Source organism: Nanorana parkeri, unplaced genomic scaffold (genome assembly GCF_000935625.1).
Source record: "Nanorana parkeri isolate BGI_ZX_2015 unplaced genomic scaffold, ASM93562v1 scaffold226, whole genome shotgun sequence".
Classification (NCBI taxonomy): domain Eukaryota; kingdom Metazoa; phylum Chordata; class Amphibia; order Anura; family Dicroglossidae; genus Nanorana; species Nanorana parkeri.
In genome coordinates this window covers 117,198-136,154 of record NW_017306494.1, presented here as the reverse complement: position 1 = coordinate 136,154, position 18,957 = coordinate 117,198, and the positions used below count along the sequence as shown (strand labels likewise).

Genomic DNA, 18,957 nt, shown 5'->3' with positions numbered 1-18,957 from the left:
AGTGAGGCGTGGAACTCACGGTGGCTCTCCCACGTGTGGAGTGTATGAGAGATCCGGGCTGAGGTTCAGGGTTTCCGCGTTGTACTGGGTGACAGAAGAGGAGCAGCGCTGACAGGCCTGGTATGGAGGGTCTCTATAACTAGTGCTTACGATACAGAGGACAGTCTGCAGGGCCCATACTGAAGTATTAGAGTTTGCAGCGATACGGGCCAGTCCACCGAGAAGCCCCCAGTCATGGTTGTTGTGTCTGTGATGATGAAGGATGTGTTCAGGGTTTGCAGAGATTTCCCTGGAATGTTTTGTCTTGTATATTTTCATATACTTGTCTTCTACACAATAGTTTTCTGCTTTCAACTTTTGTTCATACAAGCAAAATGGGGGGGAATATAAAAGGGTGTGCCAGGGCAGTGTAGGAGAGCACAGAGGTGAGTATTGGTGCAGTGACTGTGAGACCAGTGGGTATTGGTGTAGTATCAGCGAACCCAGCGGTGAGCATTGTTGCAGTGAGCATTGGCATAGTGGTAGTGAGCACAGAGGTGATTATTGATGCAGTGGCTGTGAGCATTGGCGCAGTGGCAGCGAGCCCGGGGGTGAGCATGCGGCGCAGTGGCGGTGAGCATCTGGCGCAGTGGCAGGGAGCCCGGGGGGGAGCATCCGGCGCATTGGCAGGGAGCCCGGGGGGGAGCATCCGGCGCATTGGCGGCGAGCCCAGAACCCAGATCAGCTGAGTTACAAGAGCCAATTAATTGAAGGAATGGCTAACCCTGCCCCCTTTCTATTAAAGGGTGGCTCACTAACCCTGCCTGCTTTCTTTAAAAGGGTGGCTCAAAACGGCCATATTGTCAGTAGGTTGACATTGTTACATGCCATGCCCTCCCCTATGGCAGTGCCGGTCTTCCCATGCCTTGTGTTTGAGAAGAGCATGCTTGTTAGTACTAGAAATGACCAGAAATCAGCTAACAATTCCCCCCCAGACTTTTGTTACCCTTGCGGTAAAACGCACATTACATAGGTCTGAAGGGGACCAACCTCCTCCATGACTACAGAACCCTTCCATTGTGGCAGCTATTTTTAAAAGGTCAAACATCCAAATGTATTCATTATCACTCCTCCCTCCGAAACGATTGAATCCTCTATTATTATTTTGAGCGTGCACTCTCTAAATCAGGCTGCAGCTAAGGGGAGAACTACAACTCCATTTTGTTTCCTGGATTCTTTTACAGTAAGTGTAGGATATTCATTTTATGTTCAAAGCTGAACTCTAGACAGATATAAGACACAAATTAATGTTGCTCTGTAATAATTCATTAAACGTGTTTTTTTTTTTTTTTTTAATTATTTGCAAGAAATGTAAGTACCTGAATTTGACCTCTTACAGTCCCTGCAGAGCACAGCTAAAGTGTATAAGGAAGAAGCAGCACAGGGAGCACACAGTTTATAAGCAAACAAGAGGCATGGTAATAGGAGAGGGCTCATTATTGTGCTGCTTCTCATTTCACTCTGCAGTCTCTGGTTCTAGTCATGGTGAGCTTGTAATGTACTACTTCACCCTTTCTCTGCCACTTTTATACACTTGTGACAGTTGGGACGTGTGTCTGTTAAGTGGAGCTGTCAATGAGATGCAATCTGGCAGATTTGGGTTATACCCCGTATTAGAAGCTGGCAGGTGTTTGCTGATTGACTAAATTGTTGTCATTGCTCGGGACATAGGTCCGGATGCATACAGCTGTAGTTATCCATTCCCTTATCCTGAAGTGGTTTTATGAAAACTAAATGAGTGACGTGTGCACCTCATAATACATAGCCTTACAAATACATACTGAATATGTGCATTGTTATTATTTCACAGGCCATATGTACTATCCTTTATTTCTGTTGCCGATGTAGATTCTTCCTCTTACGGTTTGTTTCTATTTCAGTATTTCATCCACAATGTCAACAGCCAAAGAAAAAAAACATGCCAGACGGATGAGAAATCAGCCCTCCAATGTGAGCCTTGATCAGGGTGGCAGGACACCCCAGGGTGTTGGGCGAGGAGCTTTTCAGCCACATAGAGGTAATAATGGAACCTGTGAAATGCCATGCCTTGTTAGATCACGACAGAAAATGTGTCACATTTCATACATATTTCTTAGGTGGTACCTCTGGGCAGCAGCAGAGAGGTCCATACCAATCACAGGGGGCTCACGCTGGAGGAGGCCGAGGAAGAGGGGACTTCAATGAAGGACCTCAGATCCCTAAATATATTACAGGTGAGTGTATACTGTAAATAAGTATTGACAGGCTCATGACTTAGAATAGGATCTTTTGTCACTGTCATCCATCATGTTGCTGCAAATCTTTATTCCTTACTGCAGTTTGTCTTCCTTCAGTTATGGGATAAATCCAACAGCTGCCTTAAGGGTAATTCCACTTTCACTTCTGTAATTATGGACAAAGTCTGTTTACCTGCATTTCTGCAAGCATTGTAGTAGTTTTATATAGTTTTAGCTTTCATTTGTTGTTTATGGTCTGTGTCTCTTTTTTTTTTGTAAAAGTCGTCATTTTGGTTTTCCATGGGCTAGTTTTCTCCTGCCTACGTATCCCTGCATGCACTAGCAGACTTTCTGTTATCTTGTTGTCACATGATCGGACAGGTCCACTTCCTCCACTAGCCGCTACCTCAATACTGTGTTCTGTAATGACATAGAGGCTGGTGGTAGAAACTACTACTGCTCAGCTGGCAAGCAAACATCTGACACACATAGAAGTATGGTGGCTATTCTGGATTTTTCAGCAAGCATCATTTATTGCAGCGGAGTTCAGCATGGTGGGTAGCGGGACAGGTGACTATTATTAGCTTGATTTTGCAGGAAACTATATTTTTTTCCACTTTTAAAAATCCAAATTGATTTCCCTTTTGAAACTGAAGTTGCAGCCTTGGCCCCTTGCATCTCCATTGTAATCCATGGTCTGCAGTGTTTAATTCTGTTTCGGTAGGGTTTTATTGAGGTCTTTTTACCGGCTGCATATAATATATGTTGTATGAGGTAGATGGTACAATCAAAACAGGTCGGTAATGGAGAATTAGATGGGAAAGGTAAGCTGAGGATATGGAAGGGGGGGATCCCCAGGCGACACTGCTCCCCAATCACTATGCTAATGTGAACTTCCCAACAGACAGAAGATAGATGGAGAGAAGGGAACGATCAGAGCCATTTGGAAAATAATTGTACATGGTGTAGACATTTGGAAATTCTTTCTATGTAATTGGCTGCTGGTTTTTGTTTTTTGTTGTTTTTTAAAAGTTTTGAGCAATTGTTGGGAGTGTGGACCTCTGTTGCATTTATTTGCACTTATAGAAATGCACCCTCTAGGTTTCATTGACCTATATGAACTGCTACAGCCAAGCTGCATTCACCCTACACCATATGGAATCCACATAAGCAGGTGATGGCAGTATATTGATAAGCTACATGTGTTTATTAAGGCCAACAAGGCTGTGAATTCGGGTGTGTGATATTGTGTATATAACCTGCATACAAATAGTCAAACCTCTATTGGCTGTTCTGAAATAAGTTTGTGTGTATCTGCATCTATTTTATTGATTTGCTTTGTATTCCAGCAACAATGTTTGCTCAGGCCAGAGCAGCAGAAATAAATGCCATGGTGAAGGCAGTGTCTCAGAAATCCTCCAACTCCTTGGTGTTCCAATCTCTTCCCCGACACATGCGGAGACGTGCCATGGGACATGACGTTAAGCGATTACCTAGAAGGCTGCGGGAAATGGCTAAAAGAGAGGTATGTGTTGAGTGGGTCATGTGCTCCCTCCTTTTGACGCAATTGTTGTACAATGCCTTGGGGAATACTGTCTCTATATTCCGCAGATGGAGAAATCTGTGCACCAGAAGAAAGAACAGTCTAAAAGCAAGTGTCGCAAAGCTCGGAGACGCCATGGGAACCTTCAGTTGGAGTTTAATCGCAGACAAAGGAAGAACATCTGGCTGGAAACTCACATTTGGTTCACAAAGCGCTTCCACATGGTGAAGAAATGGGGTTACTGCTTAGCAGATCGGCCTACAATGAAAAGCTACAGGGCCTGTTACCGAGCCATGTCCAATCATTGCCTTCTGCATGCCATTCCTCACCTCTACTTAATATGCCATCTGCTCGACTGTCATGCTGCTTACCCTTTGCCTTCACTACATCAAATCACTGACTGAAACAAATGTGTTGTTGTTTTTATCTTGACTTTATCTGAATGATGGTTCCAGTCAGTGACTCTGTAATAAAGTTAGCGGGAGGAGAGAAGAAACAAAGTGCACTGACCCATGCAACAGAACTCGTTTACTTGGGTATATATAAATACAATTGCACACACAAAAATAGTTAATACAGCACACGATTGTATTTATATCTGCTTAATCCTAGTAGATTGTATTGCTTGAGATTGGTGTGGTTTTTTTGTTTTTTTTTGGGGGGGTGTGGTCCCCCCCCCCTTCTCCCAGACAGCTGTGTGAAGCTGCAAGTGTCATGCTTATTAAAATTACCCCAACCAGCAGACTTACCCTCCCGACTCTTGCTTCTTGCATATCACAGAAGGGTTTGCTATGTTTAATTCCTGAGGTTGAGACTCGTTATCATGTAAACTGGCTGCTTTTTATAAAGCTAGTGGACCTGTATTACAGCCAGTCCACTTGCATCTTCAGAAGTTCAGAAAAAAAACCCTAATTTCCTGGTTTACTAACGTGAATCTCCTTTATTTCTTGTTGTTATTCCTTCATACTGGAAGCAATACATACACTGATGCATGGAAAAGTTCTTGCTGATAAATACAGGCAGTCCCCAGGTTACAAACAAGATAGGGACTGTAGGTTTGTTCTTAAAGGAGAACAATGGAGTTAAGGCTTTTCCCCATAGTTCTCAGGGTAACGGGAGGACACAAACTAGCGTCCTCCCGTCACCCTAGGCTCAGTATACCGCAAGACGGAGACGCCGCAGTATACCGCGTGCTGCTGAGACGCCGCAGCTGAAGCGGATCCCGACAATTGTGCCGGGATCCGCCCAGCTGCGTGACTGACAGCTGGCTCTGTCTATCTAGAGGCAGAGCCAGCTGTACCCGCTCCCCTGTCCGTTCCGCCAGTCAGCGCTGGCAGATCGGAGCGGGGAGAGGCGAATCCAGCCCCTCCCCCCTGTCACGGCACAGAGCCGTGACAGGATCGAGAGGTGAGCGAACGCCGGTATGTGTTCGCTCACCTCCCGATCTACTGAGCCGACCTGTGACAGTCTCATTTTCACAGGTCGGCTAGAACTATGAGGCGAGTGAAAAGCACTCACCTCATAGTTCTCCTTTTTTAAGTTGAATTTGTAAGGTAAATTTTTTTGTTTTTATTTTTTGTTTTGGATAGCATAGGAAAAGGTTAACCCCCCTGTAAAGTTTATCTTGCTGTGAGTGCCCCTGTTCATATTTCTTCTCACTTTCTGTCCCTGTGACAATTGGATTTTGAAAATTTTGGGTTGTCGTGGAAACAAGGATTGGTGATTTAAAGTTTCAGTGGAGACAGCTGTTTCCCATAACTCTTACAGGAGTGAATTTCCCTTCCTGTTGAATTTGTAAGGTAAATTTTTTTGTTTGTTTTGGATAGCATAGGAAAAGGTTAACCCCCCTGTAAAGTTTATCTTGCTGTGAGTGCCCCTGTTCATATTTCTTCTCACTTTCTGTCCCTGTGACAATTGGATTTTGAAAATTTTGGGTTGTCGTGGAAACAAGGATTGGTGATTTAAAGTTTCAGTGGAGACAGCTGTTTCCCATAACTCTTACAGGAGTGAATTTCCCTTCCCAGGGATAGATTTCCTTTCACTTTCTGTTGTCTCAAGTACAGGAAGTGAGATTAAATCGTTCTAATGAGGATACAGACAGCAGTAAAAATCTCAGTGACCCAGAAGAACAGGCGGGCACCCCTCGTCTGCAGAACCAACTTCCTGTAATGTACATATAGTACTACGAACCAGACCCAAAAAGGCGCGCACTCATGTTTTCAGGCAATACTGCTTGACTCAAACGGCTGCAATTCTGTTCCTGTATTTAGAACGTTACACATATTTAAATGGGATTTTAATTTACTTATTTGGCTATTTTTGTTGGGCATTCTGCTTAAAATCTAACAGTAAAAAAGCCTGCATTACACATCGGGTACCTGTTTGTTGTCTGTAGCTTCTAATAACTGGTATTTAAGAGTGTGCTAAGGTGTTTGCACTTCTGAGACTTCATCCTAAGGCACATTTTTAAGGTTGGGGTCAGGTTTAATTTAAATGATACATGGAAAAGGTTTTGCTGATGAATTCCTACCTATGATAAACTCTCTAGTATTAGACTAGGTGGCAGTTGAATTATTATTGCTCATGTTGCCGAATAACATAGTTTTGACTTTTTTTCTTACCATTTTGATCTAATCTGATTACACTAGTTTAAAGCTGACATGGCTTTTTGTTGCTTTGAGGCTTCTAGTACATTAGAAGACATTGATAACACTTTTTCTACCTTAAGATGATTTTGCACATGTATGTCTTCTATAACTTTTTTGAAAAGGCTGAAGTTTTGACCTTTCTTTCCCTAGGACTTATCTTATCTCTGCTGTGTGGAAGTAATGGGCAAAGAGGAAGATCTACTGAAGGCCTTGTCAAGGCTTTGCAGCATAGAAACGGGTAAAACCAGATGGCTGATGGACTGATCGCAGTTAGTCTGTGTAAAAAAAAAATAAAAAAAAAAAATGGCATTGCTGACCTTTTTTAAAATGTGTAAAGACTAGGACTAAACTCTACACATATTCATTATGATTAACATTGTGTGTACACTGGAAGTGACCACCTTGTGCTTTTTATCTTATTATCCCCTTAACATTCAACATAATCTGTCAGGATAGGAATATGACATCCATCATCACTGATTTTGGTTTAGGGAGGTGCAGGCTCCAAGGCCACTATTGATCCCTCACTGCTTGGCGGAACTGAAGGTGTCTGGGTGCTTGTTCAGCATGTCAATGTTCCAGGCTAGTGAAGTGGTGAAACAAAAATCTGGATCACCGCCCTGGAACATTCAAAGGAAGTCCACTATGGCATATTCTGTCATTACAGGTTCCATTTTAGCTTTTTAAATGAACCCTGTACTGAAGGGCAAAAGGATCTTGCTATTGCTGACCTCCTTGTTAAAATGACAGTTGTCTGGCAGTCATGCTGGTCTTTGGGATTTAGTACTCTGAATCGGTGACCTGCAACTGCTCAGTAGCCATTGAAGTCAAGACAATTGAACTACATAAATGGCATACTTTAACATGTTAATGCCTGTTTACAATTCAAGGTGCATTTAACAATCTCCCACTGGCAGGTGAGGTTTTGTGTTGGCTGGGGCCCAGGTTGCAGCGTGATCTGCAGGCACACTGGTACCAGTGGACAGCACAAGAAGCTTGCACTTCACTTACACTGCAGAAATGACAGGTTCACTTTAAGCATTATTATTTAGTGTGTGTTGGGCGATCATGCAATTTTGGTTTCAAATTTGAAACCCTGTGCAAATGTAGTGGAGGGGGGGGGTGGTTATGTACAATAATCTGCAATTTCCAAAGCTAAGAAATAAAACTGCAAAATGTGCAATAGGAGACAAATGCTTCTCTCCAGAATATCATTGGTTCCCATTTGTTAGCAGTTATGATTATGCTCTAATGTTAGGTTTTCTGTTTGCTCCAGGTCCAACCTTTGCCGCTGTGCCTTGTCTTTCTGGGAGGAGGCAGGGCTCCCTGGTGCTATATAAAGCTGATAAATACCCTGCTGGAGCTTTGGGGCCTATTAACTTTATCTGGAAACCCAAATCTATCCCAGAGTCCTCGTGCGAGATACGGCAGTTGTGGATATGGATGCATCCTACTCTGAAAAAGGTAAATGTTTAATTTTAGCCTTATATTAACTGAAATCTAGCCAACATTCGTGTTGAATAAGCTGGAGAATGGTTAGAAGCTGCTAGGTTTTTATAGTGATGATCCACATCAAAATTGAATTGTACAGATTTTTTCCAAGTAGAAATTAAGTACTTATTTGCAAAGCGAATGCAGCTTTGGGTTATTGAGGGCCACCTTCATTATGGCTTGAAGGGCAGTAGTAAATACTGGACCAGGTTGCTCGTTCAAACAGTCTGTCAGCATTTGCTGTAAGTTAAGCTGGTTAAAGCAGCTGCTGACAGACTCTGTGCTCTAAAGAAGTAACAACCTGGTCAAAAAACAGTTTGTGCTCCTTTTTACTTTCAGTCCAGTGGTTTACACATGCTTAAATCAACTAGAGAGTCTAGGGGGTTGATTTACTAACCTTATAAACACACCACGAACATGTATACACCTCTGTAGTGTGTTCCCTCCCAGCATGATCTATGGGTGGAATCTAAACACCTTTGTAGTGTGTACACACCCAGCAGGTGTGTTGTGCAAAGCCAAGCATGAATTGCAAGGTGATGTTGTGTAAATTAGCTCTATGTTGTGTTGCTTGCGTTGATGAATGCAGGAATGTAAATGCATGAGCTAACCATTTTTGTCTAAACTGTGAAGCAGCATTATATATGCATCATGTGCATGATTTTTCCATATATGGCATTAGTGGAAATATGCTTTTAGAGACTTTTTGGTTGATAAATAAGTTTTGCTGTGTAAAAATCACACGCACCTAGTGCGTGCGTGTGTTTAGGTTAGTAAATCACCCCCTAGGAGTCTAGAAAGTCTTCTCCCCTGGGTGGCATGGATGATTTAACTCCATTGCACATATCAGTGGCTGAAGGGCGCTGTGGAACCTCAAGAAGAGACTAAGGACATGGCGGTGGTGTTGTATGGAGCAGCAACAGGATCATGGGCTAGGGAGTACATTATGGTAAAAATCCACCCACCATATGCAGAATTTAGTTCCACTTCAAGTTATATGGACCTTTCCTCTGTATCCTTTTTTTTTTCTTTTCTTTTTCATTATCGGTTTGGAAATACCTCGATCACTTCCCTTTTAGGATCTGTGTTGATGGGCTTTTGTTTTCTTCAGAACTGCATCTCTCCTCATACAAATCAAGGAGAACACAAATGCAGCCTAGGAGGTCAGAAGGAGATCAGCTGCAGGTCACATGCACCTAATGATGGAGCTTTAAATGATCTCCGAAGTTCCTCCAAATTGATTTCAAATGGAAGCTGAATGCAGTTGAAAATCGCACGCATTTTTCCAACCACAATAGCTTAAGCCAGTTAAAACAGGTCCTCGGCATGTACAAAGTTTTGCAGTTAGTAGCATGTCATACAGAAACACAATAAAAGTACATACAAATGCTGGGCACAATGGAAGCAGATGTGCAGTAGGGGCAGAGCCCTGACTACACAAGGTGAAAAAATAAGGTAAACAAATTGGTAAACTAAATTTTGCTGTCAATGGAAAAGGAAGTGTTAGAGGATTAGTAACCAACAAGGATATAGTAGGCCACAACGTGTGTTCACGCGTCTTATACTTTTGTACAGTCTGAGCTGTAAAGGGAGATTTTATATTGTCCGGTATGGCTGTTAATGGCCATTTTCTATTGTTTGGAACGCTGGTATTTATGAAAGGGCTCAATAGGCTGAAGTTGCTTTTAGCACCACTATTATTTTACAGTCACCAATTGTGTGTTTTGTTTTTTTTCTATCAGGACATATTGAAGGAACTAAGACTTGTGTGTGTATGTGAGGAGAGACCAGATAATACCATATGCACTCCAGCACTGCCAGCTGATCCTCCCGGGGAGGGGAAACCAGCAACTGTGAAAACAGCAGGCAGGAAGAGGAAGGTGCGGGATAAAGAAGGGGAGAAGGCTGTGCCAGTGAAAAAGATAATTGGTGATGGAACAAGAGACTCTCCTGACCCGTACCAGTGGACATCCACACATACATCCATCACAATTCGGTATGTATTGTCCAGATGTGTCCTTTGACTATTGGACATTATGGCTTTGGTATGCAATGTGTCTTCCTCCCCAGTCCCATGTCTGGTTTATTAGCAGGGTTACAGTGCCTTTTTAAAAGAGCAGGTCTGCAAGTTTCTGAATGTCTGAAGGGACTTTAGTAAGTAGCCGCAGACAGCAATTGTTTCCTCCTAGAACTGAAGTGTGATTTGATGTACTATGCTAACTGGAAATGAAGTCCACCATGTAATTTCTGTGGGATGGACTTTTATACTGGAAAGAGTCGTATGAAGTTGGCTGATCTAATGCTCTAATGCCGAATCTGATAAGTTTCATTACGCAGTAGAAACTGATCCAACATTTAACACTAATAACATTTAAATGTACGAGCTTTGTGTTGTGTGATTTGTTTGCAGAACCAACGTGTAACAGCCAGCCTTGGATTTACTGCAGTTTTTTTTTTTTTTTTCTTGCTTTCCTTCTACAGGGACCTGACTATGGAAATTGTACGGTATCGTCTTGTTGGCCCCCTTTCTCAGTGTGTACTCAGTGATGCTCTGCACCCAGCCCCTATGCATAAAGTAAGAATTTACCATAATATGATATTGGCTACTACCTTCTTAAAGCTTGTTGATGCCAATGACTCCTCCTGGGAAGGATACCTCTTCACTCTTAAAACATCTCCATTCTTGCCCACAGAAAAGTGAAGATAGAGGACCCCACTGTTGGTGGGAAGACTACTGTCAGAATTCAGATAATAATCTCCTTCATGACCAACAGAGCTCCTTCTTCCACTTACTGCAAGGTACACCCTGGGTGCTGGGGTCTATAGTTCTAAATAAAAAGGTACCTGTGCTCAGACTATGAACATTTTAATCGATTTTACATATTCCTAACTAGCAATAAAAGAGCTTTAAACCAAGTCATCCATCACCTCTCTAGCTGTTTTTTATTTGAAGTTATTAGTTCTCTAAGATCCTCAAAATCTACAGCAACGACACTAAAAAAACACAGTTCCTATGTTGTGAACTTGTATATACAGAGGTGAATGTGAGCTTGTTTTAAAGTGCTTTTATTGCGTGTTTAGAATCTGTAAATACTTTAGTGTTATTGATCTGGGCACAATATCACCTTGTATCATCAGCCTTTAGGCCAAGGCTGATATTTAATTTCTTAAATGTACATTGCCTACACATGTGAAAAATAAGACAATTACAACCATTGCTCAGCTCCTTCTGAAAATATTTGTTACTTGGGTGTCATGCTGATTCTGACTTCAGTATTTTAAGTCCCTGACCAGGTACAGGCATGCCACCAATAGAAGCTGGTGAAGTCAGAACTCCTGATCTGCAATTTTTTTGGGTCAGAAAATATTTAAATCGGAGTATCTTGATGACCGATGGTCAGCACAGGTTTCTTGAGGGGCACAGCTGACTGCTAAGAGTCTAATATTTATTCTGGCATTCTGCTGCTGACTGCTCAGTTGGCTAAATCCTGTACTTCTAGAAAACATTTAAAGGAGAACTATGAGGTGAGTGCTTTTGAATCGCCTCATAGTTCTAGCCGACCTGTGACAATGAGACTGTCACAGGTCGGCTCAGTAGATCGGGAGGGGAGCGAACACATACCGGCGTTCGCTCACCTCTCAAACCTGTCACGGCTCTGACTGGATTCCCGCTCCGATCCACCCAGCGCTGACTGGCGGAACGGATGGGGGAGGGGCGGGTACAGCTGGCTCTGCCTCTAGATAGGCAGAGCCAGCTGTCAGTCACGCAGCTGGGCGGATCCAGACATAATTGTCGGGATCCGCTTCAGCTGCGGCATCTCCGTATACCGCGACCTGCAGCTTGCGGTATACTGAGCCTAGGGTGACGGGAGGACGCTAGTTTGTGTCCTCCCGTTACCCTAAGGAGAACTATGGGGAAAAGCCCTGACCCCCATAGTTTTTTAAAGTGAATACATTTTTCTGTACCTTTTTTGTACTCGTGTCCTGAAGAGAACCTTTACCTGAAATTGCTACAAAGGGGATACAATTCCACTCTTCGTTGTGATTGGAACAGGTGTACCCAGGGTGACACGGCAATTAAAACTAGACGGAGGTTCTTATTCTTTCCTACTCTGTCCAAAAATGGGACTGTACACATGAAAAAAAAAATCCAGACAGGAAAACTGCACATACACAGCTTAAATATATTATAATTCTGTTTAGCTGCTACTGTGTTTTACACATCTCTGCCAGGTGCTGACCCTCTAAAGGCTGTTCTGTATTAGTACAGTTGTTCATAACTTTAGAATTCAGTGGTGGTTTTAAGGGGAGGCTGGATAATGCCATAGAAGGCAAATTTCAGAAACCCTAGTTCAGTTACTTTTCATGGCATTGTGTGTAATGTCAGTAGACTGTATCATGCCTATTCGTATTTATTAAACCTATTTGCTTATGGCTTATTTCCAGGAATAGCCTCGCCAGCACAGGTCCCACCAGGAACCATTTTGGGTCTCACTGTTGGAGATCCAAGAATTAATTTACCAAAGAAGAGGACCAAATCTCTGCCAAATCTCCAGCATTATGAAGGTGAATCCCCTGGCTTTTATCTGTATGCACATAGAATTGTGTACATGTCTAGTGTGTGTGTGTGTGTGGAAGGATCAAACCATTGCTGGCCTTGTGCTCAGTGGGAGCCTCTGTTTTGCCATACAGATGACCCAGGTTCAAATCCTGGCATGGCCAACTGGAAAAGTATTACCTGACTTTCATATGTATGTTGAACTATTCATCTTGTCCATCTTTGCAACTCATGATCATTATTAATGGTGTGTGCGATTTTTATCATTTTGTTGTTGCACTGTGCAGAGTGCGAGTAATAAGGGTTCATAACACCGATGCAATAAAATGTATATACAGCAAAAACAAATGAAAGTCATGCCTTTATGGCTTTACAATCTAGAATAAAAAAGAATGGGAACAAGTGGTATGGAAAATATATTGGGCAAGTGATGTGATTTAGCTTTACCAAGAGTAATATGTTGGCTAAAATGCTAGTTACTTGGTTGTCTCTAGTCACTTTCTGGAGTTGCTGAGCCAAGGAGCAGCATTAAAGTAAACTAGGGTATATACGTATATATAACATATTTCTCTATCCATGCTGAACATTGTGGATGGACAAATTCCCTGCTGCTTCTATTGTATTCTGACAGTGGTTGTCGGCTGCTGTCTGAATACCTGAACAGAGCTTGCAGCTGATTTTCCAACATGTTCCTTTGGCAAAAGTTGATCTAATGGTCGACTTCTGCTGAAGGAATAGAGCCACCAACCGAGTGAATTTCGGCCAATTCCTGCTGAAATGTGCTCTGTGTGCACCTGGCTTAAACCCTAAGTGGCTATAAGATGAATGCAATATTCTGGATTTTATAGACCCCTCAAATTTTTGCTTTAGAAGTGAGACTTCGTAATCAAAGGATGTTTGAGTTTGTTCGCAAGTTCTTCACCTAAATTGTTTTGCTGCAGAGTGGTGAGCCTCTGAATCGCTCACCATGCTTTAATCTCCAGGAACATTGCTGCTGACTATTAAAACACTCCAGAGTTTGGCCAGTGACCACACTGGACCATCTGTGAGACCCACGTTAGGATAGTGACTCATGGGTGTCCTGTGGCGTAAACACAATGGTCCGCTTCTAATAGGACTTGTGTGCAGATGTTTATATACACACTGGGATATAACCCAATCAAATGAGTTAATAACGCACTGTATTTAGGCCACGTGTAAGCTTGGGAATAAAAAAAAAAATGTTTGCTGCAATGTCTAATACTTGTTTTGTATTCTGGGTATGTGCACAGAGTTGTCTGTTGATGGACGGATATGTCTGCTTTCTTTTGATTCTCCAGATGGAGGAAAGGTGAAGTCACTGACAGTGGATGGTGTCCCAGCGGAGTGCTCTCAAAGTCTCATATGGTCATCTGATAATCGCTTTCAAGTAACAGATAATAAAGTATCAGAACAGGTGACAAACACAAATGGAACCTTATGAAGTAGTAAAAAACACTGCTTCTTAATTGTATAAACTGAAATGTCTTCGTGCAGCATTCCCCTTTTCTGCCAATGAATGTCGCGGTGTCATTGCTATCATGATTAATGCTTTGATGCCAGTGACTGACAGATGGGCAGATCCAAGTAACACCACTCAATTTATATATACTTGCATTGGTCCAGCTTGGTCCAATATGTGTGTGTATGTGTGTGTTTTTTTTTCACTTCATGTATTCATTAATAAAAAATACTAGGTGTACATAGTCTTCTGACTTGTCATATCTGAACTTTCCTAAGAGATTCATTTCATTATATAAGTAAACTAAAGGAGAACTATGGGGTTCCCCATAGTTCTCCTTAGGGTAACGGGAGGACACAAACTAGCGTCCTCCCATCACCCTAGGCTCAGTATACCGCGAGCTACAGCTCGCAGTATACTGAGACGCCGCAGCCGGAGCGGATCCCGATGTAGATAACGGGATCCGCCCAGTGAGTGAGTGTGTGAGTGACAGCTGAGTGTGTGTGTGACAGCTGGCTCTGCCTATCTAGAGGCAGAGCCAGCTGTACCCGCCCCCTCCCCCGTCCGTTCCGCCAGTCAGCGCTGGCAGATCGGAGCGGGGAGAGGGGAATCCAGCCCCTCCCCGTGTCACGGCAGAGAGCCGTGACAGGATCGAGATGTGAGCGAACCCGGTATGTGTTCGCTCACCTCCCGATCTACTGAGCCGACCTGTGACAGTCTCATTGTCACAGGTCGGCTAGAACTATGAGGTGAGTGAAAAGCACTCACCTCATAGTTCTCCTTAAGTCTTTAAAAACATGTAAAGGAACCTAAAGCACCACCTGCGGCTCAAAAGAAGAATGCCGAGTATTAATATGCAATATTTCAGGATAATGTACAGTTTATTAATGTATGGATAAATGTATCATCTATGCACAACTCACAAAACATTATTTGAAAGCAACACCGCAGCAGTGGTCTCCTTTTTAGATTGTGTATCATTGACAGTCATTGAGTCATGGCTTTGACAGAACTGATATTGATACTTGGGAAAATGTGGAAAAAGCAGCTTGGAACTCTACTACTGGCTGCGTATGAAAATATAAAATTCATATGCAATATTACATGTTTACCTGACCTATAAAATATTTTAGTCACTGGCCATAATAGACAATATATCAACTGTATTACAGGAAATCAACCGTTTGAGGAGTAAGCTTCTGGTACCTGGTTCACGGCTGGATCTTGGCAATAAGGAATCTAAGATTCCTATCCTAATAATTCAGCACCCTGGAAAAGCCACAGGCCGAGACCGCCTAGGATGGGGCAGTGGCTGGGACATCTGTCTACCGAAAGGCTGGGGCATGGCTTTCTGGATCCCTCTGGTATGTTTTCTTATTCCTTTGTAACTCCTGTAATCTGTTTATTGTGCAACAACATCACTTACAATGAAATCTCAGATTTACCGAGGTGTCAGAGTTGGAGGTTTACAGCAAGCATTGCAGCACTTCCAGTATATGGGCGCATCACATGTTCCTGGGGACTTCCCTGACAGTCTGGCTGGGGTTCAGTCTGCACTGGAGAAAGAGGCTAAGCTGGTGGAAAAATTTACCAAGTAAGTAGAACTATCTCACTACTATCACTGGGGGCACATCAGCACAATGAGAGATGATGTGTTGGATTCCTGGGAATGGCGAGTGATAGAAACCCTTCAAATGGGACACACGATGTGAATACTGCTTGCATATACTCAACCACTGTAGGTCTAATCAAAAAGTACACCTCCTGCAGTACATTAACACTTCCCAGTGTTATGTCTCTTTCTGAACCCTGCCAGCCCAAAAATATATGCTATATTTCTGGAGAAAACCTGCTGTCTTATTTTTTTTAACCAACACATCAATAAACAGAAAGGAGAAATGGTTTCATCCTTCTTGAACTATATTGAGCCTTGTAACTCCTCTCAAGATCAATGCACACACTTCTGCCATAATTCATTTGATGAATTTATCAATTGGCATTCATTGGCTAGAATCCTCAAAGCCCTACCTATCAAGAAGCAGGGTCAGAGCTAATGGAAATCTTCCATTACATGCTGAGTTGCCTGTCTTCCTAATCCGTGTAAACACAGCTGTTATGTCATGAAAGTTGGTCTCATACAGGCATCAAAATGAACTCTCTTTGCCAAATTGTGCCATTATAAAGGAGTTATCAAGTAAAGGGTTGTCCCTTTTTTTAAAAAGGTTTTAATTTTGTCCTTTTTCACACTTGATTCTAAAAAGTTCTTGTTTTACAAAATTATAACGACGTATACAGCATTGGAACCTTGACCAATCACACATTTGAAAGCTTATTTTCTTCTTGTTTCATAAGGCGCCCACCTGCAAAGAGAACAAACTTTATCAAGCATGGAATTCTGGCACCATTTCTGTGCCCCTGGGAACAGCTGACCAGAGAGTGGGAGACACGTGCTGGAGCAGATGGATCTGGAAAGGAGGAGGAATGCAGAACTGAAGCAGAGGAAAAGGTAGACACATCAGTAGAGAAGATGGACCATGGATCAGAAGCTGGGGCAGAGCTAGACACATCTCTGCAGAAGATGGACCATGGAACTGAAGCTGGGGCAGAGCTAGACGCACCTGTACAGAAGATGGACCATAAAACTGAAGCCAGGGCAGAGCTAGACATATCTGCACAGAAAACGAAAGAACATGGAACTAAAGATGGAGTTGAGCTAGACATATCTGCACAGGAGATGGACCATGGAACTGAAGAGCAGCCACATCATCCCAAAGATACAGATATGGAATCTGGTTCTACTGTGAGCACTGAACAAAAACCCACTGAGGATATTGGGCCAAAAGTACAGGATTTCTCTGTGTTAAGGTATGTCAAATAGAATATTTGATCAGTTTTGTATATGCAAGGTAAGAATCCTGGTAGAGTCCATTTTTCAGCCATATAAAGGCACTATGACTTTACAAGAAGTGGTAACTTCCTTGATATGCTGTTTTGGATTAAAGTATTTTGTGAAGAGGTCCTAAAATTTATTTTGATCAAGCATCCCTTTCCTGATTCAACGGAAGATGGTATGAGATAACGGAGGCATGTGAACTACAGGGCTGTGAGTGATGCTGTTATGGAGCTGGCAGACTACATGTGTTCTCTGCATTAGTGTAGGCATGGGCCAGGTCAGAAACGGTCAATCTTCAGAGGGCCTCTCATCTCTGAGGCTTCTGTCCATACATTAATTCTAGACAAACTAATGCTATAGGAGAAAATAGAAATATTTCATAAGCAAGCCTGAACAGTTATAATAATTAATTTGGGTATATGTTCAGAATCTTGCATAAGCCAAACTGTGACCTTTTCTGTTTTTGTTTTTTTATAGTGTATGTGACATACAAGGCATGCTCCTCTGGTCATAACTGTCATTTACCAGTGTGTTCTCAACTGGTGCCATAGTTGGTCATGTGCAACATCATGGCAGCTGCGCATCTAAAGACTAAGGTGGCACCAACCTTGGCAGATGGAAGGGTTTAATTCTGCTTTAAACCATGCACACTTTTGTATCATTAATTCTCTTTTTTGTGCTTGTACCTTTGGCACACTGCCATGCATCGTACAATTTGTCTTTTGTGCTGTATTGTAAGAAGCTCTGTGAAAAAAAAATTTCTCTCTCTCTATCTATATATCTCTCTCTCTCTATATATCTCTCTCATTGTGCTAAAGCAGAGATATAGTCGAGAAAGACCAGTGACCAGAAATGGAGCTTGGCTTGAACACAAAGCCCCTGTTACGTTTGGTACCTGCTAGAAAGATACCTTTTTTAGGTGCATATTTATAAAGCAGCGAATCTGACACTTGCCAAACCTTCACTGTGACTGTATGAGCATGTTTTAAATGATGGTGATTCACCACCGGTAAATGTTTGGTAAAAGTCACATTGACAACTTTATAAAAATGCACCTTAGTATTCAATAATGGTTAAAAATAAAGGAAAGCCTGCCATCATTAAAATATCACCAATATTTTCTCACTTTTTTTTCTTTTACAGAAACAAAAAGATTTTGAAAATGCTGTCTGCCTTTTTTGATCTGCATGAAAGAAAAGTCGGACACCCACCATCTCTGGAACTGTCAAGTCTGGTGAACCCTGTTCTAAGAGACTTGCCAAGGTCATTGGTGTGGGTCAGACTGTCTATGATGGCAAAGGGAAGTCCAGAGCTCCATTCGCTGATTTGCATTCCATCTCAGGAAGACCTTGTCCAGCTGAAAAAAGACAAGTTGTTTGCGGGCCCCCAGGAGCCCAAGCACAGCGACCCTTTTAAGCGTAAAATAGTAAAACAGAAGAAGGAGCAGCGAAAGCAGAAATCCAAGTCTAGGCGTGGTGGCTCTGAAAACATGGAGACCAATGTGGATCGCTCGGGCGATGGTCAACTGACACTGGGAATGTGGCCTACTCCTATACCGGAGGTGACCACACATTGCAGTAGGCTCCTCCTTGGCTATGTTACGCAGGGTGACTTCTCCATGGCTGCAGGATGTGGAGTTGCCTTAGGATTTGTTAGTTTAACAGGCCTGTTCCACTTGTTACAGCAAGCTAGTGATAAGATTGGAATTGTGCTAGTTAGAAACCCTTCCTCTCTCCAGTACAGATTTGCAAGGCTGACCGTTGATACATAAACATAAGAATCTATCCTTGAACTTTCATATAGAAGTGAATCTAAGGCACCGATTGGAGCCAGGTGTTTCCAATATGTGCTATGACAATATAAAATTGATACAAAAGTTAATCAATGAAAGTCGTCATGAAAGAAATCATGCTAAATAAAATATTTGTATTTATAAATGAAGTCAGATGGGGCTTACCCACTGACTACTTCTATTTGTTTTGGATTCTATTTGTGTTCCTTCGTTTCTGGCTCAATTTTGAGTGCATGGACCCTTTTATTACTTAAAGAAGCTTAAAATCAGAGAAATTTGGGAGTTGCAGTTGTTTTC

The 18,957-nt window shown here is 42.4% G+C and overlaps 1 protein-coding gene across 1 annotated transcript; it reads left to right on the top strand.

Annotated features, from left to right (window-relative positions):
• The first annotated feature begins 28 nt into the window (after nucleotides 1-28).
• On the top strand, nucleotides 29-18,690 carry POP1 (POP1 homolog, ribonuclease P/MRP subunit). Its single transcript, XM_018556158.1, has 16 exons — nucleotides 29-120; nucleotides 1,920-2,071; nucleotides 2,136-2,252; nucleotides 3,605-3,780; nucleotides 3,867-4,115; nucleotides 6,597-6,684; nucleotides 7,723-7,910; nucleotides 9,680-9,933; nucleotides 10,419-10,512; nucleotides 10,631-10,736; nucleotides 12,384-12,503; nucleotides 13,815-13,930; nucleotides 15,148-15,339; nucleotides 15,415-15,569; nucleotides 16,328-16,633; nucleotides 18,012-18,690. The coding sequence occupies exons 2-16, from the start codon at nucleotides 1,933-1,935 to the stop codon at nucleotides 18,637-18,639; spliced, it is 2,928 nt and encodes a 975-aa protein (XP_018411660.1). The 5' UTR covers nucleotides 29-120; nucleotides 1,920-1,932; the 3' UTR covers nucleotides 18,640-18,690.
• The last annotated feature ends 267 nt before the right edge of the window (nucleotides 18,691-18,957 follow it).

Excerpts from the sequence above, each read along its gene's own strand:
- POP1 (XM_018556158.1), top strand. The coding sequence starts at position 1,933 with ATGTCAACAGCCAAAGAAAAAAAACATGCCAGACGGATGAGAAATCAG. Across the intron at positions 4,116-6,596 it reads CCAATCATTGCCTTCTGCAT|GACTTATCTTATCTCTGCTG; the intron begins GCCATTCCTCAC and ends TTCTTTCCCTAG. Across the intron at positions 16,634-18,011 it reads AAAACTGAAGCCAGGGCAGA|AAACAAAAAGATTTTGAAAA; the intron begins GCTAGACATATC and ends TTTCTTTTACAG.